Below are 26,164 nucleotides of genomic sequence, written 5' to 3'. Positions count from 1 at the left end.
TTATCAAATAAAATATACTATTGCTTTTTAATCAGGTGTAGTTTCATTTTTTTCATCATTAATAAATCAATTACACATAATAAGTAGCCACCTTCAAGCGCTTTTATATCAATTTTCATATTTGTAGCTTTCCTTGTTTTGAACACTTTCTAAAATTCAAATGGAATTCACACGTAAAAAATAAATAGCGGTCATGTTTTGCGAACATTCGCCAACGACATTTCTCAAAGTCTAAAAATACATTTTCAATCGAACTTTCGCCAGAGCAAGAAAAGTACCCTGAAATATGGCCTTTGCTGCAGAGAGAGAGGGAGGTGGAGAGACAGAGAAAGATGTAGTTTAAAGCAGCAGGTTTTTTTTATTCAATATGTAGCCCTCTTTCCCTCTGACTAGACGGGTCTACTGGTACTACTGTATATCTACCTGATGGCTCACGGAGATCTGAGCCTCCGCCACTGGGAGCCTGGGGCAACAACAAGTAATTTGGCAGCGCCTCCACTCGCCCAGGATCCCAATAAGTGAGATTTCCCTGGACAAGAATAACAATGACAATCCACAACTCTGTAACCTTTTACTATATTTGGTGGAGCATAGATATACATGCATTACATATAAAAGTGAACAGCATATAACATATCTGGCAGATTCAATAACCTTGGCAGTAGTAAATAGCATACACACAATATATGATTGACCTTGAATATAGGAACCTTATACCGGTGGCTCTGGCCACGCTCCACCCTGGAGTAGTGTCCCTCTCCCACCACCTTGTACACCCCCCCACTGTGTCCAATGTACTGAACCAGTTCCTTGGTCACTTAACCCCCAGTGTCCTCAAAGAACCCACCCCCAAGGCGGGATCAGCGCCTGCAGGTACCAGTGTTGGTGCACTTATAATAATACCTGCGGGCGCTCCAGCACCCGGTCGCAGATACTTCAAAAAGGATCTGCAGATCTAGCGTCATCCCTCACTGCCAGCAAGATCTCTCACGAGTCTTGACTCAACAATGTAGTTTGATCCCAAACCACAGATCACCATGTAGCTCAGGAAGATGCTGTGTCTCTGACTGCTACTATCAGTAAATGGGTAAAGTCCCTATCTAGGGCTGTTCCCTGCAGTACCACAAGCTGGTGGTGACTCAGGGCCTGCTCTCGGGCCTAGGGGGTTGTTCTGGCCTATGCAGTGGGTCACTGACCCCCTCCACTACGCACCTCCTTTCGCCTTGCTCCCCAAGGACTCACTGGCTAGCGTGGTCTCCGTTGCACGCTTCCCTTTCCTGTCTCCAGCCACTCTCAATCCCTATTGGCTGCCTGATACCCTGTGATCCTGCTGAGGCTCATGGGAATCGTAGTCCCAGCTCAGAGCCTGCACATGATTGGTCCCGCTTTGCGCGCTTCTATCTGCGCATGTGCGAAGTGCATGAATGGGTCGCCGCAACTCTCACGCTACTGCGCATGCATGAGCCGCGCGCAACATGGCGGCGCCCTGCACTATACCTCCAGGAGTCCCTGGTTACACAGCCGCCCCCGCAACTCCCCACACAGCGCAGAGGTAAGAGGGGAACCTCAGGTAACCTGGCTACATCTGCATCAATGCAATCTACACACTGACAAGTGATTAGCTAAGTTACTGATCGATCCGTTCTCCTGTAATCGATCGCTGAAATTCGTCTGGGGGTTCACTAAATGCATCTTGAGTAATCTTCTGCTGCACTGACAGCCAAAGTTCTGTGAGGAAGATCATGTGACCAGGCCGGCACTAGATTCAAGTGGTTCACTGCTAGAGAGGGCAGGGCTCAAAAAGGTGATGCTTGGAAGGTGAATAATTTAATATATAAAGAAAGAAATATATATATATATATATATATATATATATATATATATATATATATATATATATATACACACACACACTTTTTTATATTCTGACATAATCCAAACCGAAACCAACAGGCTTTAGGCAAAATCACAACACTGGGTCAAATGACCCTTTCCAGGTTTAATTAACAATTGCTTGACAGTATATACTAAAGATAAAGAGAAATGTGTTCTAAAAGTATTTTTGATTGGATAACATGAAGGAACACACAATCCCTGCAAGCTCTGAACCCAGCACCCACCACACATATATTTGTGTCAAAAGGAGTGTTATTGGCTGTGACCAAATCTACTGTATACAACAAAAAAGAAAAAGCCCCAATGCTAGATCGAAATGACAAATGTTTGTCTTATCAAAAGGCTGTGCTTATAGTGCCTTATGACGGCTCCGAATCAAATACATTGACTCCGTTGCAAGCGCTTATAGTAAGTTCGACGGCGCGACGGAGCCATGTCGCGACCCAAAATTTTGAAGCTGGGTCTATTTCATTTTTTAGAGACAGTCGCCACATGTGACTGTCTCTAAACAAATCAGTGACCGCTGCCCGTCCGTCCCCTTTCGTGACGTCGCTGGCGACAGTCACTGAAAATCAAATTCTAATTTTCGCCGGTGGCGACGGCGACGTCATCGGTCACGTCGCCAGCACTATAAGCGCAGCCTTAGTATGGGTCATTTAGTTGAAGTCTTTAGCCAAAGCGTTATAAGACTGCAGTCAACGTACGGCATCAACCCTCTGCAGGTCCTATCACACTAACTGTGAAACGTCTCATTTACCTCTCTAATAGGGGAGACATTTCCCAATAGACCATTTTCCAAGGTGCATGAAAAAAGCTGCTACTTTAAAAGTCGGAAGGGTGAGCTATGAAACCTCCAAACAATATACAGCAGGGCCCCGTTTCTCGGCGCCCCGCTTTTCGTCGATCCGCTGATACGGCGGCACCGATAAGGGGGCCGTCATCTTGGATCCTTAGTCGCGCATGCGCAGAACGAGCGGGTGCGCCCTGCGCGCATGCGCAGACCGTAGTTTGCACGCGCATACTGTCGTTTGCGCGTGCAGACCATAGGTTGCGCATGCGCAGAACGGCAAAAATGCCGATTTGCGCATGCAAAAATCACTGAAAATCGCCGTATCCGCTTTCCGACGATTTTCACTACACGGCGGCCCCTGGAACGGAACCCGCCGTATACCCGGGGCCCTCCTGTATCAACAATATATTCCAGCCTTCTAACCATCAACAGCCAAGTCATATCACTAAGGGGGATATTACTCTGACAAACCCCACTGACATTGCAAATGTATTCAATGATTACTTTGTGGGGTGTGCCACTAACTTATTAGCGAAACGCAGCACAAACCCCAAACCTGAATCTCATCCTGAGAGTACCCCTATAGCCCCACCCCCTCCCAACACTGCCCATAACTTCCAATTTGGCCTAGTATTCGAAGAGGAGATTACACAAGCGCTCCTCAAATTAAAACTAATTAGCCAATGTGGACCTGACTTACTACAATCTAGGTTCCTACGACTTGGTGCCCCAGCCATTGCCAAACCAATTGCTTCCATAGTCAACTTTATCCTGTCTGCAGGCCATATCCCCAAGACCTGGAAAACTGCCAGAGTTGTCCCAATCTTCAAAAGTGGGGACAAAAACACTGTCTCAAACTACAGGCCAATCTCACTTCTCCCAATTCTATACAAAGTCATGGAAAAATGTGTTCACTCCCAATTAAGCGATTACTATACCAAGACAAATTTCCCTAGCCAATTCCAATCTGGCTTTCGCCCCAAACACTCCACCGCAACTAAACTGCTAAAAGTTTGCAATGAAATCCAGTGTGGAATGGAACGGGTCAACTCACTAGTGCAATATTCCTAGATTTTGCAAAGGCTTTTGATACTGTTGATCATGCTATCCTGCTTAACAAACTCCAGAGCTCTGGAATAGGGAAGCATGCTTTAAACTGGTTTCAGTCCTACCTATCAGGTAGATCCCAACATGTGTCCATCTCAGGCTCTAACTCCAAACCCCTGGATATCACCTGTGGTGTCCCGCAAGGCTCTGTTCTGGGGCCCCTACTCTTCTCAGTGTTCATCAAAGATCTTCACATAGCTTGTAAGGAAGCCTCAATACACATGTATGCAGATGACACAATCCTATATGCACACAGCCATAGCCTCTCTGACCTTCAACACATACTTCAGTCTGACTTTTTGAGACTCGAAAACTGGATTTCCCACAACAAACTGTTTTTAAACACTGACAAGACGGTAACAATGGTATTTGGGACCAAGACTAAATTTTTAAAGCTTCCAGCAACCGAGCTCCAGATTAGAACCAACACTAACACCACCCTAACCCCTGTCACTAGTTTTAAATACCTGGGCATATGGTTTAACTCCCACTTAACATTCAGGATGCACATTGATACCCTGACAACCAAGACCTATGCCAAACTAGGGGTACTTTACAGGAACAAATCCCCCCTAAGTCTCCTGGTCAAAAAGCGTATCGCACAGCAGATGCCAATTATTGACTATGGAGACATAGTATATGGCTCGGCACCTCAAACCCACCTTAGCAAACTTGACACCCTCTACAATTCAATTTGTCGTTTTATTCTCCAATGCAACTACAACACACATCACTGCGAAATGCTCAAAGAACTAGATTGGTCATCACTCGAGTCTAGGCGCAAAGTTCACCTTTCCTGTCTTGCCTTTAAATATTTATGGGCAAGCTACCCAGCTATCTGAACAAGCTCCTCACCCCTACCACATGCAGCACTTATCATCTGAGATCAGACTCCAAAAGACTGTTCATGGTCCCAAGGCTCAACAAAGTATCCGGCCGTTCCTCCTTCTCTTACCGTGCACCCCAAAACTGGAACAAACTACCGGAGACTCTCACATCCACCACCAGTTTAAGTTCTTTCAAATCTAAGGCTGTCTCACATTTTAATCTGGTCTGTAACTGATTCATACGCCCATAATATATATATTCTTTAACTGTGCATGCAATGTCTTGTATATAATGTATACCCTGTTCATTTATGTAACTGTATTTGTAACCATGTATTATTTGCCATCTTAACTCTATGCCCAGGACATACTTGAAAACGAGAGGTAACTCTCAATGTATTACTTCCTGGTAAAATATTTTATAAATAAATAAATAAACTGTTACCAGTTGACAATTGACAAACACACAATCCCTGCAAGCTCTAATCCTAACACCCTTTTAGACAGAAATAACACTTTTATTTGTGTCTAAAAGAGTGCTATTGGATTCACAGCTTGCAGGGATTGTGTGTTTGTTAATTCTCAACTGGTAACAGTTGTTTGGAGATTAGTGACCTCTCCTCCCTGTTTCATAGCTCACCCTTCCCACTTTTTAAGTAGCAGTTTTTTTCATGCACCTGTGGAAAAAATGGTCTATTAAGACATTGCTCCCTCCATTACAGAGGTAAATGAGAAGTTTTAGTGTTGGGTCCTGCAGAGTGGTTATGCCTCGATGTGGCTGCAGGCTTATAACGTTTTGGCCAAAGAGTTTAACTAAATGACCCATACTTATGACAAGACAAACAGATAAGTACAGTATTTAATAGTAACATGAAGAAACATACACTATTGTTAATTTTTGTGAATTTACACTGGCAACAGTTAAAGTGTGGCAGGTTAATAGTAAATAATGAGTCCATATCAGAATTGGATACTAATGGCCAGATGAGTCTGGGTTGCACCACATTCATGTCCTGTGAGTCTCTAGTGACCACCTCCATAGCTAAGAAATAGAAAAATCAATTATCAGTGATGATGCTCTAAATTGAAGAGCCTCTGCAGCAGGGTTAGGGAGATTAAACCAGCTGCCATCAGGGAGTTGGTCTAAAAGACAAAATCCTACCAGCAATTACTGGTGGAATAGAAGCAGAACTGCATTTGCTGTTCAAATTCTAAAAGTAATTAAAATCAGTGATTAACTCATTCATTTCTGCAAGAGTATCCAAGTCTTAACGGAAGTGGTTCAGAATACCAAGAGTCAAGAGTTTACACGGAAGAGCGTGTTTAATTAAAGTTGGTTGTGCAGCTCTCTAATGAACAATGATAAAATGCTAGAAGAGCCTAAAGATGCGTTTGAAATGTATGACTTAAAAAAAATAATTCAATGTACCCCCAAGCTAAAAGAAAAGGCCAAAAATCTAATAAAGTGAAAAGCAAAGACTAGTGTTACTGGAATAAATTATTGAAATAAGACAAACTTAGTCTAGTGGACTATCACAAGCAATTACAGCATTAACAAATACCATATACAGTATGTTATATTTATAATACATATAACCTTTTGTTTCTTTGTGCTTCTAAACACGAACAAAATACTGGTTAGAATTAAAAAATGAAAATGGGTCTTATCATCAATAGCCTTCAAATAGCAAAGTACACTCGCTTGAGATTAAAAGTAGTCAGCAAGACCACACTGACAAACAATTTACCATTGAAGGTCCTGTGGAGATTGCCTACTTAATAACAAGTCTAACCAACGAAGATGGATCTTTTCACTTACGTTTCCACTTCTCGCTCTTTTTACCAATTTACAGATTGCTTTAAAAAAAAAAAAAACGAAGAAAAACACAGCTTTTTCGCAGCTAAGTGAAATATATTTCCATGAACAGATATGGGGACATTTATTAATGCACTTGTTAAAAAAACAACAAAAAGCAGTTATCTTTCCCCCCCCCCCTTTTTTAACGTTACCCTTATTTTTTATTAAATAACAATAACATGTGTGGTGCATTTGCATGTCTCAGACAGGTCTGCTACCCCGTCTTTCCCCATTATCGCTTAGCAAACAGGGCTTCTCACTCCATCCACGGATTCTGAGAAATGACATGCAGTGTGTGACTGTTTATGTACACTCTTACACACTGTGCTCATTTGCATGTTATTACCCAGCATCCCTGGCTGCAGTGGTAGCACTGTTAACTAAGTGATAATGGTGGAAGACAGGGTTGCAGACCTCTCTGAGACATGCAAATGCAGCACAAGTGATTTTTTTATTTACTGTACACAGCACGGTGGAGATTTTGTCACTTTTTTTTCACCCACCATAACTTTTGAATGTCTGGTTATACCCTTGTTTATCAGTAGTTAACAACACTAATTATTGTGCTGATGCTGCATCACTCGGACTACAGGCGTGCTTGACACCATTCGCTCTGTCACGCATGCGCGCGCCTACTATAATAGCGGCCTAAATAAGCAATTCATGCTCTCTTTTTTTTCTTCTTCGTTTTTTTTTTACCCTGCATTGAAGCAGAGGGTCTCTAGAGCTGAACCCCATTAATTTAAGCAACCTTAAACCCCTGCTTCTAGAGATACTTACCTCCATAGTAGGTGCCGGTAGCCTCTCTGCTCTGATAGCAGAGCTTTAAAGTTTAAAGCTCCCACATCAGACGGACCAATAGGAAACCAAACCTGATAACGTTGCGGCTTCTTATCGGTCCGCAGGGCGCGGGAGCTTTGAAACGCAGCCATAACATGAATCCTGGAAGCCAAGCAGAGAAGCTACCAGCACCTCCAGAAGCAATAGCTGAATTGAATGAGGTTCAGCTCTGGAGACCCCCGGCTTCAATGCAGGGTAAAAAAAATGATGAAAAAAGAAAGCATTAATTGCTTCTTTAGGCCGCTATTATAGTAGGCGCCGGCACATGCGTGACAGAGCGATGGGTGCACTGAGGCTGGGGGCGATGGGGTGGCAAGGCAGTACCGAGCTGGTTAACCCTCATTGGCTGAATGAGGCCGCCGCACGAAAAAACAAAATAGTTTGTCTTTTGAAGAATCTGCCACGTGGTCAATCTTCTACACGCCCACGCCCACTATGGCTGGCCCGTATCAGCTGCTGCACTTTGTTCTTGCAGCGTGCAAAATCGCACGCACCGTCACGCCTACTATAACCGCAGCTTTAAAGCAAACAGCAGTGTTACTTGACTTACAGGAAACATTTTGCAAACAATATGGTTTTCTTAAACAAATGAAATCTTTTTTTTATTTTTAAAGTGGACACTTTCTATTTACTTTGGAAATTCCTAAAGCTTAACGCATGCCTGTCAATGGTTCCTTCTACTCTTCATCCTCGCCTCTCTCTGAGAGGACCAGTTACAGTATAAAAAGTTGAAAGTGGCACATTGCACCCTGTCCAATTTTTTTTCCCTCCTGAACAGAGACATCAAAGAAAACACTTCAGCTAGTCAAGTTTAAGGCACTCTTCAGAGTTTATGACTGGGAGAAGAAAATAACAGAATAACAGGAGGAGGCATGTCACTATGGATAGGACAGTGATCTTGAACGCATAACTCAGTGGATTGAATTCCTGCATGTGACAAGGCAAATCTACGGTAAAGGTGCCCTTGCGAAAACAAATGTTGAAAATGACAGCTACAGTGTATCTCAGCCATTTTCCTTGTAGAACATATACAATTATAAAAAGTACACCGAGGTAAGAAATGTCATACATCTTCATGCAATTATCCAGATTTATATTTTTTTGATCCTACTGTAGTGCTGACGAGTATTCTAAAACAAATCTGGGGCAATCACCAACAAGACCCAGGTACATCCTGGATACATGCTGGGTACATGCTGCAACATTTCAGTGACATTTCTGCAGACAGACTAATGGCCCATCGGATTAACAGCGGGTGTCCCTGGCAGTCCTATTCAAACTGAATGGGACTGCCATAGACCCCTTCTGTGTTAATCCGATGGGCCATTAGTCTGTCTGCAGAAATGTCACTGAAATGTTTGCAGCATGTACTGAGCATGTACCTGGATCTTGTTGGTGATAGCCCCAGATTTGCCAAGGCAAGTTTTAGAATACTCGTCGGCGCACCTGTATATGCTGGACTGCAAATCCAGCACATTGTACTTGGCCTGATTTCCCAAGTGTGCTGATATAGATAACGTTTAATAACGGCAAAAATTTTAACTGAACCGGTTAAGTCAGTCCAGGTTTTTAAATTGAAATTGGAGCGTAAACATACGTTTATTAAATTTAAAATCTCTCTTGAAACAGGAGAGGTTGCTCAATTATTCCAGTGGGATTAAAAGAAAAACATACATGGTGAGCTCATTGATTTATGTCTTTGAAGTGCCATCAATTTCATCCTGCACTTGTGTGAGGCTGAGAATGGATTGCCAAGTCTCATGGTGATACGTTTCATAGGTGTGAATGGCATTCATTTATGGTGACATTTGTCTCAGAAACTTGACAGACAAGTACTTATAACTAATGTCCGTCTTTCAATCTCCAGCAACTCAAAAGTTGATTTCTCCGACATGCCTTTAATACAAAGTGGCGCATTAAAATCTGTTGTGTGTTCTACTCCAAAGCCTAGCAGCACAATTGTGTGACGTATGCTTGTTAATAGGTATAAGGCCACGTTTATAGCGATGGCAAAGCGACCGATGACGTCACCCGTCGCCACTGGCGAAAGTTAAACTTTAGTTTTAAGCGACGTTGCTGGCAACAAGGCCAGTGACGTCACCAAGGAGGACAAAATTTTTACGAAAATGTACTCGACTCTGCAAAGTGTGCAACAGTTCAATCAGAGTCCAAAGTACAGCTCAACCCCGTTATAGCGTGATCCGCAACAACACAAATCTGCTTATAACGCTGCCTAAGCGTGGCTCCCGATTTGAAAACCTCCATTTTGCCGTGTGAGGACTCACCGGCATCTCTATCTCTCTCCTCACTTCACAGGGCTGTGCCCACGTGCTCTCCTCTCTGCAGATAGTGTGCGGCGTAGCAGAGGAGTGTTATATGACACAACACACCCTACACAATTTTTTTTTTTAAACATTCAAATCAATGCTTTATTGCAAACGGACAGATACACACACCTACACCATGTGGAAATTGAAAATTAATACATTTTATATAATACACATGCAGGGATCGAACTCAGGACTTTCCATATACTGGTATCAATGCTTTACCTCTACACCATAGGCTTGGTGTGACAAGACAGACCCTATAAATATATTTATCCTCTACAGAGGTAACAGAATTGATCTAGCATATGAAAGGTCCTGGGTTCGATTCCTGTATGATATCTTATAATTTATAAATGCTGTGCAAGAGAGCCGACAGCTGCAAAGAGGAGAGAGATCTACATGCCGGTATCACGCGGCAAATTATTTACGCGATCCCGGTTATAACGCGGTCTCATTCTCTGGCCCCCAAGGACATCGTAATAACGGGGTTCAGCTGTATTACTTATTACAGTTTGGCTTTAACATAGAAAAATACAGTGCTTGGATTACATAAAAAGATTATTACAAGAACATTGTTATAAGAACTGCAGCCAGTTTCATCAAAATAATAAGGATAAACAAAGAATCTAACTTACGTCATCGTCTAACATTGATCAGATATTTTCCCAAAGGGTCTCTAGTGAAAATTGAGATTTCACGTGCGCCAGCATGGACACTCCCTTAACTAAAATCTAATTTTCTAGTCACACATGCCAACTTTTATGCCCACACCTTCAGGATTGAAACACACATAAAACTCGCCCCTTTTCATCAATCAGCCACTGGGTTGACATTTTTACAACTTAAAAGAAAAAAAAACGTTTCTCGTGATTTAAGTTTGACTCAATATAAAAAAAGACTTCATAACTTTGTATTGATAGTACTTACACACACACCATCTACACTGTTGTGTCTGTGTACTTGCCATACACACCTGCATCTAAAATTTTACAGCCTAATGTCTATTTTCGCATTCGAAACAGATATCGGTCTTTTGCACCTCTTAATTATTAAATGACATGTTTGGCATCGTTTGATTAATCTCATTGCAAAAGGTACAAATATGTATTTGTTATTCTTGAAAATAGGTATCAGGCCAATGATATCTTATATTTAATATAGCGCTCAAGCTAAGTGGTGACCTGTTCATCACCTCTCTCTGTGATGCACCGGGGATATTTCAAGAATTTCTGTAAAGTAGGGAAGCGCGAGATCCGCAGACCGTAAAAATAGAAGAAACATCGGGGAGGATATAGTGTGAAATATTCCAAATAGAGGTGAGGTAAGGTGAAAATGGGGCAAATGCACTCGCATTCTTTCCCCAGGGAAAAATCATTTTCACAATGGGTTCGGAAAGTGAAAGGTCCCCTTCTTTTACTTAGCAGATGATACATCAGAGATATGGATGAAACAAAAGATCCACAAATAGTGTAGAGAGTTTGTGAGATATTCTAATATAATATAGCTAATCCTAATTTAAATGAGTCAAATCCCACACTTCCAAAAATGCTGTCCATAAGAACTATATTGAGTTGATAAGACTAAAACCCCTAACAACTGGAACAATGTACTGGTGTCACTCCCAAAAGGACTAGAACTCACCGCCACTGCTTTTCTAGGCAGCAGCTCCAGCACTGTGATCTAAACCAGCTGGGTAGTACTAGTTTAACTGTCTACTAGCATCTCTCCAAGGGATATATATTTTGTTGAGTGTAACCTTGAAAGGACTTCAAGCACAAAGTAATGTGTACTGAGGCCAAATGAGATGAAATAAAACACAGGTTTTCTGACACACACAAGTAAAAAAAAGGTGAAACACAGCAAAATATTCAGATGCAGAGAGAAAGTAATATAACAAAGTCACCTGGTTATAAAGGATAAAGACAGTGGGCCATGTTTACTAAGCAGTGATCTGTCATAAAAAGGCACATTCGGTGCTGGAATACATTATAGCCTATGCAAATAAATGGACTGTAAGGGGTCTTCCTGTGCCAGGAGGTGTCTCATGGCAGAAGGAAAAAGGAAAAAAAACTCTGGCGCATAAACTAATGGTCGTGACTAAATACTATAATAATAGAAATAAAATTGTGACCGAGGTCCTGGATGACAAAGAAAGATAAAATACAAGACTGCTTATTAGGTAGGCTTCTCTTATTCCAGAAGAGGGTAAAGTGCTTTGTACCAGTATGAGCACTCAGTGAGAAATAGAGCTCAAAAGTATACTGCGACAGTGGTGCAAGTAGCCATTAGATGATTTAGCTCACACAGCTAGAGCTACTGCTCAGAAAAGCGGTGGCTGTGGGTTCTAATTGTCACCTGAGAGGATTGCTTGTGTGGGTTTTTCATCTCATGAACTGGGGACAAATTTCTGTTAAAATGGTAAAGGACCTGCTACCTGGAATAGATTACGTTAATCGTAAAAAAAACCTAACCTGCCTTTTTTAAACTGATCCACGGAACTCCGCGGCTCAAAGGAACTGGACAATCTACGTCGGATTTAGGCGGAAAAGTGTCCATGTTTCCTAAATAGGTCAATACAACAATATTCACCAGTGTCATAGTTTAATAAATAAAAACCTCTCCTGGCACACAACAGAAGTACAATTGAATACCGCAGCACTTTGTATCCTCAAGTAAGATCAAACTAAGTGGCATATGCATGAAGTGCCGCCGTGGGTTATCGCATCCATTCTGACGTTGACTCACATTGCCTTGAATGGGTGCGATAACCGGCACTTCATTCATGTGCACCTAAGAACTATCAAGTTAATAACAGGCACCGGATCTCTATTTTCAAAAAGTTTATACCAAATTGGGTGAAAATTGGAATGGTTAAGTGTAGTGAAAGTTTCTTTTAAATGCTTTCATAAAATAGACTTTGGACATATTCTGTCCTTTTAATCTGGGATCCAAAGTGGCTGCTACCTAAATGCAGTACTATTTTTTATAGTTATATAAAGTACCCTGTATATTTTGTAGAGTATATTATATGATAGATTAGATTGTGCCAAAAGTTTAAAAACCCCAATGCGTTAATCGCACCTCTATAGACCATAAAGAAGGGCGTCATCGACGAATATGTCTTTGAATTACTCTCAATTTCAAAGTTTTCAGAGATAATCCACAGCACAGAAAACATTTTTAAAACCTCTTTATTGTGTGATGGCAGAGAATGTATAACTCATCTTTATATTATGCTCTGAGTTGCCAAAAGCACAATTTATTATTTTAATCAGCATCTTCCACAAGTCATCAGATTTTTCTAAAGAACATAATCACAAGGAGAGAAAAAGTACTTTGGTGTAATATTCTATTACTAGCAATTCTACAGCAAATAAACACATTGATCAGTATGCTTTCAAATAAAAAAGGTACCGATTTGGCTACTAATCTCTTTTATGACACATTTAAGTACTCTGCTAAATAGGCTCATAATATACCATGCTAATATGACCAGGAAAGATACAGGAGTAGCTTTTGGCAATAGAAACATTATTTTCTCTAATATTGCTTATGAAAAGTAAAGATTATGTTACTTTCTCCTGAGAGATGATGATTTAAGCTAAAGTACAAAATCAGAATATTAAACTCCCAGTTTGAATCTGACAGGATCTATTTTAAATCTCCACAATGATCAATACAATTCAAATGAACAAAAGTGGGAAGACGATGCAAGGAGCAAGATTCAACTTTAAAACGATCATGTTAAATTAAATAATTCCCCAACTATTTCATTTAACGTGTGCCCAATAAAGTCCTCTTACAAAGGGTCTATAAAAACGCCAAGTTATAAATGAGACCTGCCTCCAGTAAAGCAAATAGCTTAAGAAACTATTTATGTTTGGAAGCAAAATGAGTGAAATTTTTCAGTGCCTTCAATTATTTATTGAGTGTTTACATTTTCAAGTATTACAACTGTGCTTTCATCATCTTTGGCTCCAACACAAAGCTGTGTAAAGGGAATCCTCTCCTCTAATAAATCACTGCTGTCAATTAGGAATAGAGCCCTTGCCAGAAGATGTGGATGGATGTGTACAATTAATGAAGGAGAGACAGAGTGAGTAATACTGTCTTAGGTAGCCACAACTGTCATCATCCTAGGCTAACAGGGAAGCAGAGACATTACAAGAAACTCGTGGGTTTAAAAGAATTGCTTTTTTTTTTTTCCATAACCCATTAATGAATACACATAATTTGTTGTTGTCCTAACGAGATTTTTTTTTTTTAATTTTAGGGTTATAATACCAAAGCCTGTTAAAACCAACCACAAACAAACTTCAGTAGAACATGATCTTAACTAAAATGTTCCAAAAAAATATACATTAATAACTCCAAAAATCTTCTACCTGGGTAGTCTGGCAAGAATCCCATTTTTACTATCTTCAACTTAAAAAGAAGAAACTTGCGTTGGTCCATTTCACAAATGAAATTGCATCGTTTTTAGGCGCTTTATGTAGTTCTAAGTGTTAGAAGCCATATTGGTCCGGAAGAAATACATATTTGTTGTAGGATGTTGTAGGATGTGATACATTTTAGGGCACCAACATTAAGAGTTCTTAACAGATCAAATGATCGTGTACGTGGCATTTAAAACATCATTGTTTTGTTCATCAAGTGTTCTGGGTGATTTCTGGCAAAGGTGTGGTTGTCTGGCAAAGCAAATGTAAGGTATGGGTCAGAGATGTGAGATTGTTTGGTAACATATGTCTTGACTGGATACATTTCAAAATAGTCAATCTTCTAAGGTTATTTGCTAGCAAATATTTTTTAGTTACTCTCTGCCTGTACCGTATATATTCATGAGTATGCATTACCAGTGCAAGACCGCCACTGAAAATATTAGCCTAATACAATATGCACATTTATAAACCGTAAACGCTTATTCGGCTTTTAATGTAGATTTCCTAAAACTCTTCAATGATGCAAGACTGATGGAAAGTTGATGCTACAAGGTACAAGTATAACATTTCCCTCGTATTATCAATTTTGCAGCAAAGTGATCAGATTAATTCATATCTTATCGTAGAAGATACATACTTCAACTGTTTATCTTATATGAGAGTGTTTGTTAAAGATGCAGTCCACACGGCACTTTAAAAAAAAAGTGTTTTAATATATGCAGCCTTTGATTACCTTTATTGAAAACTAATTACATAAGCTGCCGATTGATTCATTCTCCCATGATCAATCAGCAAAGATCCTGCTTCCCGGGGTTTACATAATGGCCATCTTTCAGTTTTAATCATTCTTTCAGTCAGTCTAACTCAGCAGCTACAATCTATCCTGTTATTACTAAGATAACATTATCTATTGTTACAATTTGCAGCTCAAACTGCTGGGAATATTGGCAACAGATCACAAATAGGAAAGTGTCGCAAAGCTTTTGAACTGCTTCGGAGGTGGGCTAAAACCTGCAATAGAAATCAAAGGATGCTCAGTATATTAAAACGCATTACAAATAGCATTAAGAGTTGAATTTAAAAAAATGTCGTTTGTATTATCTAAAACTACAGAACTGATTTATTACAAAATAACACACATGTAGGATATTGAATGGATTTCTCTTTTAATATTCTGTATTTAGGACTTCAACATGCAGCCATCGGTTTAACATTAAATTATCCAGATGTAATCCAAATCCCATTACTTTTATTAATCGGTATAATATTTTTAAAACAGTAAAACATGACAAATGTTATAGGTTTGTTTTTAAATAAATCAGCATAGTAGTATAAGATAATACTGACTGCAATTGTTTTCTCCCCCCCCCCCCATCCTCTCTCTGATCGTTTCTCACTCCCTCTCTCTCATCCCATTTCTCCCCCTCCTCCCCTCCTCATCTCTCCCCCTCCCCTCATCCCATTTCTCCCCCTCCAGCTCTCTCTCCCCCTCCAGCTCTCTATCCCCCTCCTCTATGCCTACCTGTGGAACAGGGTGGTGATAGAGGTGGGCGGCGGGAGATAACGGCGGTAGCAGAGAGTTAAGCAGATGAGTACATGCCAGAGGAGTTAGGAGTTGCACGGAGGCAGAGCAGGACGGCCGGGGAGGAAAGCGCTGTAGCAGCATTGAGACCAGAAGTAATAAAGACATCCGAGTCAGACCACTGGGGCGCGATCCGCCCCTGGCTGTCGTGCTCTGCCTCCGTGCAACTCCTAACTCCTCTGCCGGCTGCTTCACTCTGGCGGCCCTCCGCTGCCGCGTAATCTTTACCCACCGCCATCATCTCCCCCTGCCTGCGTCTATCACCACCCTGCTTCCCTCTGCACCTCCCCCCCCCCCTACAAAATATTGTGCCCCCCAGTTTGCGCACCCCTGGCTAGATTGTAAATAAATAAATGCAAAAAACTATTTTTTTTTACCAATATGGCTACACTTGGGGTTTACTGTTTAAAATAGGAGTTGTGGTTTTTTTTTATTTCACTGGAACCCTTTGGCTACACTACAGGTACAGTATTTTTCTTTAAAAAAGTCATAGTCACTCTAACCTTTTACTTGACACGAGGGGAACTGTAAGCAGTGAATTAAAGAGGTATCACAGATGTGTGTCCCCATTACCTTCTGTGTACATTGTGTTTGATAGAAGTAACCAACTATATTATTTTAAACCAAAGGTTACAGTAAAATATTACAGGAAGTATAATAATATATATGGTATAAGTGCACCAAGACAAAAATATAACATTGGAAGATTGGGGTACCTGTCCTGAAGTGTTTACAATCTAATCGGCATATGGGGAGACCAACAGAAATAGTACTGTACATTTGAGTGTATTGTTTAGAGTGTGTATATTACGGTGGGGGTAGCCAGCCTTCATAATAAAGGTGAAGCCCGGCTGGTTACCCCTAAAAACTGTGGTTGTTATATCCCTAATGTATTTCAATAAACCTGGGACTTTGGGAGCGGGAGTTTAATAGTGGGTATTTGGGTGGAAATGTTATTAAAACATGTGTAAAAGGTGGGGGGGAAAATATACCGGTTGTTCCCCCATTTTACCCCAGACCGCGTCTGGTCTGCGCGTATGCGAGTATATGTTATCACCATTGTATTTTCCCTTTAAAATATTGTATTTCAAACACCGATGTCAAAATCTACAGCAAGATCTTGGCAAACAGGCTTAACCCAATTCTCCCCTGTCTCTTCCATGCTGACCAAGTAGGCTTTGTGTCAGGCAGACAGGCCTCTGACAACACCCGCAAAATTGTGGATATTATCGACAATGTGCACCTCACAGGAACCAAAGCAATGATTCTCAGCCTCGACGCAGAAAAAGCGTTCGACAGAATCAAATGGTCCTTCCTAGATCAAACAATGCTGAAGTTTGTTGACGATATGATTCTGACCCTCGCTGACCCCCACACCTCCCTTCCCAATTTCCATAGATTGTTACACTAATTTGGCACAGTTTCTGATCACAAAGTTAATATGGATAAGTCAGAGGCCCTTAACATATCCCTTCCAGTACCGACGTGGACACTCCTACAATCTAATTATAAATATAAGTGGAGTACCACCCACATCAAATACCTTGGAGTTAGAATCTCAAGCACCTACGGGTCCCTATACCAATACAACTTCCCCCCCTTGTTTGACCAAATAAAAAAGGACCTGGAATCATGGAAAAAGCTCCAAATTTCCTGGTTTGGAAGAATAGTTTCTATTAAAATGAATGTCCTCCCGAGACTACTTTATTTTTTCCAAACCCTCCCCGTAGTCGTCCCACTGGCAGCCCTAAAAAATATTCAGGTCCTAATGTTCCAATTTATCTGGAACGATAGGAGACCAAGGGTCCCAAGATCGGTGATGCTCTCCCCAAAAATGAACGGAGGTCTGGGGGAACCCGATGTGGTCAGATACTATCTTGCGGCCCAGTTGAAGCAGGCTGTAGTTTGGAATTACGACCCGGCCTCCATCTGCTGGCTAGCAATAGAATCTCACTATGCAGCTCCCATTCCTCTCCAGGTCCAACTATGGTCCCCAGGGGGAAGGGAAGGTGTACAGCGGAGTTTTGATCTAGGGGCAATGAGATGCACATGGGACGTCTAGCTTAAGAGCAAAGGGAAGTATGGCCTGGTAGCTGCCCCGTCTCAACTCACCCCAATTTTTGGAAACCCACGCTTCCCACCTGGGTGTTCTAAAAGGCAATTCGACCAACTCCAAGGTCTAGGTATAAGGCTGGTTGCCGATCTGCTGAAGAAAGAGGAGATTCTCTCCTTCCAGGAACTCCGAGACAAACACCAATCCCAAGATCTCCATTTGTTCAAGTTTCTGCAAATTAGGCACTTTCTACTATCACTGTCCCAAAATTCCAAATTCCCCCCACTAACCAGATTTGAATCCCTATGCATTAAAAGCACCTACCAGAGAGGCCTAATTTCGGAGATCAACAGGGGGATGGAGTTGGCAACCGACCCACCACTATATGCAAAAATGGTCCGAAGACCTTAACATACCAATAGATAGAGACGAGTGGGAAGATATTTGGGAGTTGGCCACAAAGACTTCAATCTGTACAGTGACAAAAGAGAATATTTACAAAATCTTATTCCAGTGGTACCTGACCCCGGCTAGGCTGAGCCAGATCTTCCCCGGCACCCTTGACCTGTGCTGGAGAGGATGTGGTCAAAAGGGCGACATGGCCCACATTTGGTGGTCGTGTCCAGATATCCAAAGGTTCTGGACTAAGGTCCAGGCGCTTTTCCAAGAGATCACGGGGCTTCTTTTCCTCCTTGACCCCCTGACCTTTGTGCTGAGCAAACCTATTGATGACCTTGCCCCCCCTGAGCAGACTGGTCTCATCCATTCTAACTGCAGCTGGATGCTCAGTCGCGGCGGCCTGGAAGTAGACTAAGGCCCCCACGAGAAGTACGGTAATCAGAAGAATAGATGAAGTAATGACAATGGAAAAGCTCACAGCTATGTTCCACAAAAAAATGCCACAGTTCTGGAACACTTAGGACCCCTGGATCGGTCCGCAGGGCTTAGGCCTACAATAGAGTTGGAGATACCAAACACAGGCGGAAGATGAAGTCAGATACCCCTGATACCCCTCCCCCCCCCGTTTGTCTGCCCCTCCTTCTCTCCCGCCCCCTTCTCCCATCCTCCCCCCTTTCCCCCCCAACCATAATTTCCATTGGCCAACATACTGTTGTACCAAGTTAAGAAATGCTGTCATGTGCCTATGACACTCCTGTATCCATGTCTGTATTTGTTGCTGCCAATAAAAAAAGATTGATACAAAAAAAATATTGTATTTCCCTCCCGCCATGATTAGTGTAACAGTCATATTCCCGAGCCCAGGTTAGAGGAAAAATGATGCACATTTAAAATGTGTATTCATCTCTATATAGACAGTCCTGGTAATTCGATAAGCCAGGATGTCTGCATAGAGATATGGGATCAAAGAGGAGGATTGAAGTCGAGAGGTGTTGGGCCGTTTGGTGAGTGGGGAAGGGCGGAGTACTGGGTCTGGAGATGAAGACTTCCCGTGGGGGAGACTCTTTGTTCTCCCAGACTCGATGGAGCCTACCAACGGGAGGTATAGGGCTTGCAAGGGGAAGTCGTTGCTCGTAGGCACAGTTCCCATTGGCCAGTTCGAATTTCCCGCATGCCGGCATCCTGAGTTCCTCGACACACCCCCTCCTCTGACACATTCAGCCAGCTGAACCCCCAGCTATGATTGGTTGCCGCAGTTACGATCCGCTCTCTGATTGTTCACCAGTCCCTCGTCAATGTTGAATATAGACCTCGGTGTCCTATGTAAAGGGACTGGCCGATCAGAGAACCAGATGATCTTGGGCTTGGTCCGGTGAAGCACTAGCGGGCTTTTCAAAAGTGCTTTGCTCTGAATAGCAAACCACTCAGCACAGAGTTGCCGGAGAAGCCTCGCGGCCAAGGTCTAACTTTCATCAAAGACACGGTCAGCGGGGAAAGCCAGGAATCTCCCGAACAGAGAAATGTGGTGTTCCTGGACGTGGAGCGGACAGGGTAAGCCTTTTGAAGCAGGTGCCTTGCACCTAGTGAGGCTAGAGACTCCCTCCATTCCTCCAGTTAAGTGTGTATTACCTGTATTTTGTGTTTCATTGTGTCTGCTGGTTTTACCAGAATAAACCCCATTTTATTCCACTACCTTGTCCCGCCTAATGAATTGATCCCGGTAGGTAAAAGGTGTTAAAAGTACTGGTCTCCTGTGACAGTGTATAAGAGCATACTGTACATTAGTGAGTAGTGCTCATCCAGGACTATTTAAACACTTTCTTGAACAAGTAAGTTCTGAGATTGGTTTTAAAGTTACAGAGAGAAGTGCTTAGTGGACATTAAGAGGGCGTTCCAGAGATTGAGTGCAGCATGTGAGAAGGGCACTAAGCGTGAGAGCGCTGAAGTGACTGAGTGAGTAGAGAGATGACAGGCCTGAGCAGTGCATCGAGCATTCATGGGGGTTAGCAAGGGATTACATCTGAGATATAGTTGGAGGCAGAGGAGTGGAGAGCTTTGGAAACGTCCTAGTTCCCGAATTAATTACCGTTTAAGCTGCTGGTGTTTTCTATAGGCCCACACTTTGGTATCCATTGTGTTTTCCCAGGAAGGGGAAGACCACTAGCAGCTAGAACTGAAGGTATGTGGAGAACAAGCGGGGTCCCAAAGCTAAAAATAGCGAGGTTCAGCTCTGGAAGACCCACCGGTTCCAATCCTGTTAAAAAAACTATTTCAAAATTATCTGGAATTGCTCTAAATAAAAGCTTTATTGCTTCTAAACTGCTGGCCCCTGTATACTACCTACAAATTATTTCCTTATAAATGTTTATCTTTTATCAGAGACTCCACTGGTCCTTGTGACTGCGCCTTAACCTCTGTCTAAAATGGCTTCACATAGAAGGCCTGTATTTGTCTGATGAGTCCAGTAGGGATATGGTTAATTGCAGCTACAGACAATTAGCCAGTCTCATCAGACAGGTAGAAAAGTCTCCTGCTTAATCTGCAGGGGATCTCTCTAGCACAGAGGAAGTGGGTTTATGCCAGACAGAGATCCCAGGAAACCAGACCATCTATTCCACGATGCAACGGAACCTGGAATCCACCAGAGGGTGCACCCATGCACACTAAACCGAGACCCGGAGACTGATGTAAAGAGCCCCTGCAGAGATGTCAACTTTGGAGAACCAAAATTAGTGAGAGTGCTAAATTACATTGTAAAGTTAAACTACTGAATACATTCATTACACCTGAATAAAGTCTTTGAGAACAATGATTCCATATTAAAAATCAGTGAGGCTTTTTTGTCAAATACACAAGACTCACGACAGATCTACCTTTGAAGAAAGGGCAGAGTAAATGAGATTGGGAGTAAGGGAACTGAAAGGTCTTTATATTATCACAGATAGAGAAGTTCCTTCCTAAAGAACAAAAGGCAATGTTGTTGCATGTACAGGACCATAGCAATTGTGTCCATGCTCTGCATTAGAGGTCCTCTTACTGTACCCAACACAAATAAAATGTACAGTAGATGACTGCATTGGTTCCATCAAGCTATACTACTTTGCCAGGAACATTATGCTGTCTTCCTTCACTTAAGCCACGAGAGTGCCTGTTTCACTCAATCTTTCTGGACTTAACCATGCATTGCAGCAAACTACAAATACAGATCCCACTTCATATTTTGTAATGGTCAATACTCTAAAATATATTTTTGTTATATATGAAATGTGAAACATAAATAATAAATTGTGGTGTATAAATTATATACTTCAAATTACTACGATACAAATAATTACAATACTCAAAAACATCTTGGCAAAATGACTGCCTGACATGTCATTTAGGGCTCGGTGCACTAAGCTCTGATATATCAGGGCAAATAACGTTTGTTTACCTAAAATAGTAACAGACTTTATTCTCTCTCTCCTCTACAAAAGATATATATTAATAATATATATTAATATATAGAGATTCTATTTTATAATCCTGATATAATCCAAACCAAAAAAACTATTTTTTAGAGGCAAAACCATTAATGCTCTAATGGACAGAAAAATGTGATCAAACGCTATTGAAAGAGTTAACACTGGGCCATGTTAGGTTATTATGTTTCGTGGATAAGCGTTACTATTAATCGAATGTTAATGTAGGTCGGCGTTATGCTAAATAGTCTAACAGAGGTTCGTGTATTTGGGACTAAATGTGCAGTTACTCCTCAAAGGTCCATTTTGGTAGTGCTACTGTAGATCAGGAGTGGCCATCTACCGTCCTTAAGGGCCACCACCAGATCAGATTTGAAGGCTGTCCCTGCTTTAGCACAGGTGGCTCAATCAGTGGCTCAGTCGTTCACCTGGCCTTAAGCAGGGATATCCTGAACACCTGACCTGTTGAGGATTGGAGTTGGCCACTCTGGTAGCAGACCAAAACTATTACACTTTGATGAGAAAAATCAAGTAGCGCATAAAAGAGGCACCCGGCTGTGCAAGAGAGAGGATGGGATTTGTAATAAATACAAATAAGCAAGCAGTTGGAACTACACATGATCAAGTAACTCATTTACAAATCGTGAGAATGTTACATTTTATTTGGTTATTAAAATCAAACATAAATGAATTACTTACATCCATGAGATCATCTTTTGCATTGTAGTAAACTATTTCACTATTCTGGGGAAAGGAAAGAAGAAAATATGTTTATTCAGTTGAGAGAGAAAAATCCTTGAAGCCTTAATAACACAGTAACCACACTTTATACACATACATCTATACTGTAATTTTCCTTATGAATCATGAATAACAAAATGCAGCAGGCCACTTGGCTATATTTGGCACCCACCTTCCTTATTACAATTGTATATCAACTGTTGGAGAAGAGCTGGCAAGAAACTGCTTAAATCTTAAACCTTATTAGAGCCATTTGTTCTGAAGCTATATGAACAATTTGTAGCAGAAAACAATATACTGTATGCCAGAGAAGCATTTCAGTTGACATAAAAGATAACTCACAAATCCTGCAAGGGTAAGTGGATTATTAAAAAAACAAATAATAATTCTATGTCACAAGATTTACATTAATAAAAGTTTGTTTAAAAAAGCCTATTTTTTTAGAAGGTTATGATACACAATATACATATACACACATACGCAATGTGAATAAATCTGAACCCCTTCAGTCTACATCTGCATCGCCCCAAAGGCAGACCCCTGATGCGGTTCCCCAAGAGCTGCTCTCCTCTGCACATATACAGCGTGCTCAGGGTTAATATCTGCATTTGCTTACTACTGTATTTTGGCAGCCCCACCCTCTGGAATGCTAATGAACAAAGAAGACAAGGGACTTTTTGAATCAGAACCCCTTCAGTCTGCATTTGCTTTGCCCCAAAGGTAGACAGCCTTTGGCGTAGCTGAAGGTCAACCAAAGGGTGTGAGCCGTTTACTGCCCTTCGATGATGTTTGGTGATGTTAAAGCTGCTCTATTTCAATCTAAAACTCACCAGCCCTTATATCCCATGTACCCAATTTTCTATCTCTAACTGTCCATGAAATGTCTGTGAATTGACTGTATAACCTCTGTTCATTTAATGTAACCATGTATTGTTATAACTGTGCCCAGGACATACTTGAAAACGAGAGGTAACTCTCAATGTATTACTTCCTGGTAAAACATTTTTTATAAATAAAAACACATGCACACGTTGGAGTATAAAGGACATGTTAATGAATGTATTTATATATAGCTTCAAAATGACTCTCTCTAGATCAGTTGTTCCCAAACTTTTTTACACTGTGCACACCCGGCTAGAAAATATTTGTTCCGCAAACCCCAAATAATAATTCTTATTGCCTGCTCAGCATGATTTGACTGATCACCAGCAATATAGTTTCTTGAGCTCATGAGGGACACACACACTAAATAAGGCCCCAAACTGCACCAAAATCATGCCCCACAATGCAATGCTGCTGTGGATGGAAAGCATTTTTTGGAGCGACTTTGGAACCTCCTGCTGTGTATGACAGGTACAGCACCTACGCCAAGGTGCATTTTGGGGCCATACTAAGTGTGCAGTCCCCACGTAGGCTCAGGAACCCATAATATGCCCATGCGATTATTATTTTTTGCAAACCCCTTAGAGACACCTCACAAACCCCCAAAGTCATTCCACCTCCCTCTTGGGAATCATTGCTCTATATGGTAGGTACTATTAACATGCAGAAGACATCTAGGAGAAGGGAGTCATGGGAACATTTAGAAAATATGTCAAATGTGTTGTGTGTCATAATATAATATATATATATACACACACACACACAGCATCTTTGATGGATACAATTCTAGATGTTGTAGCTTACATGTTCACATGTCTAGAGAAAGTCTAGATGAAGCACTTTTATAGCTGCATGTATGAATATGTTTAATGTCCAAAGGAGTCTATAGTACACTACATTATTTAAGAGTGCAATATTCAACAAAGCTTCTACAACACCAAAAGGATAAAGAACGTTATTGATCTCATCAAATAATCTTCAGGTGGTTATTTTAAAGTTATTTTTCCATTAACCAAGGAATAATGCAACTACTGTACATAGTTAACTAATGTGATACAGCACGTTTCACAAATTGAGAATATTAGTGTTCAGTGGTTTAAAAAAAATGAAAACTCTTTAAATTAATTTAATGGCTTGGTCAGACTATGAACTTTAATTATTCGCCTTTGCTTTATAACTTTTGTAACTAGTAAAAAAGGACTTCTGAAGGCTGGAATATAAAGGGCATCACTTCATCTGTACATTGAGCAAAAGTCACATCTAAAGACACTTTAAAGGCACACAAAATATAATTTGTCATACACTTTCTCTAGAGAAGACAAGGATGAAATACCAAGGGAGTGGAGTTTCTCGCTAACCAAGATCCCCGAAAAACAAGGTTGCAGCAAATGACCACAGAACAAAATCCTTTCAGCAATAAAAGTATATGATGCTGAAGAATGAAATACAAGTGCACTTGTAATAGGTGCTGTGAATGCCTCCAAGAGATATGTTAACTGCAATTTGATTGCCTCTCTTTCCTGCAATGGTTTTTAATTTAAAATGTATTTCAGGAGAAAGTGTTGCAAGAATTTTCCAAGAAGCATGAAGCAGAATGGAGAATTGTATTTGCTGTTAAAGCTAATTGATCAGCTGTGTTTCATCCCACACTTCCATCAGAGACAAATTCTTTTCTCATTCTAATTGGCTTTTATACCATAGAAGTGGTGTTAAACATGATACCACAGCTATACCTGCACATATATAACATTAGAGGATTTCTTGTTTTGACCTAAAGTTAACACTCCAGTAATTCTTAATTCATCAGTCTGTTTCTTTGAAATCTAAAGGCTGTGTTCAGAAGCAATTTTCACTTCAGCTTGCAGCTCACACACAAGTTTTCACACATAATGTTGTTTAAAAGAACTTACAGCTAAACAATATTAGCAATATAAAGCTGCCTCTTCACATAAAATATATTTTGCCTCTATTGTCACCAAATTGAAGAGAAAAAAGTCAAAATAATTTACAATTTGTGGGTTTACAGATCTGTATTCTTAAAGCTACATTTTAAATGATATTAGTCAAATACAGATATATGTTTTACTAATTGGCTAAAAGCTCTATTAACAGATATGGAATGCACTGCATTAAAAACTAATTACCTGTATTTCCCCCATTTTATTGTCAGTCTACTTCACTGTGAAATAATCCAATGATTTTTCTATATTGAAGACATTTTAATATAAAAAAGTTTTTTTTGATTGGACCTTTACAATGGTAGGTATCACGTCCACACATTTCAGCATTACTGTGAGGTAAACAAAATGCAAAACAGCAAACTATTGAGCGAAACACACACTGTGGTCTATATATCATTAATTTTGGAGCAAAATCAGGACCATTTTCACCCTGCAACACTACGTCAAAAGCATTTTACTGCAATTTTGTCTTGTCTGCCCCCGTTTGCTCCATGGGGAGTGTCAGGCAGAGGACTGTGCACAGATTATAATGAGATGCATGGCATTCTGTGTCTCTCTACACCACTCTTTCTGTCTTATTTGCCAAGACAAATTCCTCTGCATCTGACGTGGTATAAATCAGTGATTCCCAACAGGAGATTCGGGAAGGGAACACCTAGTAGTTTGTAAAGTCTCTCCAAGGGGTTTGCCAACAAAAAAAAATGTAATGGAGGATCCCAAGCTGTATAGAGGGTTCCCAAGTCCCTGTGGGGACAACGCACATGGTAAGGCCCCAAATTGTCCTTTAGCATGGGTGGTATAGCGGTCAATTACAGGAGGAGCTTCCAAAGTCACACCCCACAATGCTTTGCATTCACAGCAGCAAGACATTGTTAAGTGTGACTTAGGAAGCTCACAACCTAATAGATAGCTACTGTACGTCACCCATGCAGTCGCTACAGACGGAGGCGAAGTTTGGGGCCTTACGAAGCATGTTCCCCACACACGGTCAGGACACT

The 26,164-nt window shown here is 41.1% G+C and overlaps 1 protein-coding gene across 8 annotated transcripts in view; it reads right to left on the bottom strand.

The window, feature by feature from the left end:
• The window catches only part of CACNA2D1 (calcium voltage-gated channel auxiliary subunit alpha2delta 1), a 717,165-nt gene that overhangs the window by 321,252 nt on the left and 369,749 nt on the right, over positions 1-26,164 (bottom strand). For all 8 annotated transcript variants that reach the window (XM_075599579.1, XM_075599575.1, XM_075599572.1 and 5 more), the window contains exon 5: positions 22,282-22,326. In XM_075599579.1, coding sequence (XP_075455694.1) covers positions 22,282-22,326 — 45 coding nt within the window. The remainder of the gene's footprint in view (positions 1-22,281; positions 22,327-26,164) is intronic.

Source organism: Ascaphus truei, chromosome 5 (assembly GCF_040206685.1).
Source record: "Ascaphus truei isolate aAscTru1 chromosome 5, aAscTru1.hap1, whole genome shotgun sequence".
Classification (NCBI taxonomy): Eukaryota; Metazoa; Chordata; class Amphibia; order Anura; family Ascaphidae; genus Ascaphus; species Ascaphus truei.
The sequence above is the reverse complement of the archived record's forward strand: the minus strand, read 5'-3'. Positions and strand labels throughout refer to the sequence as shown.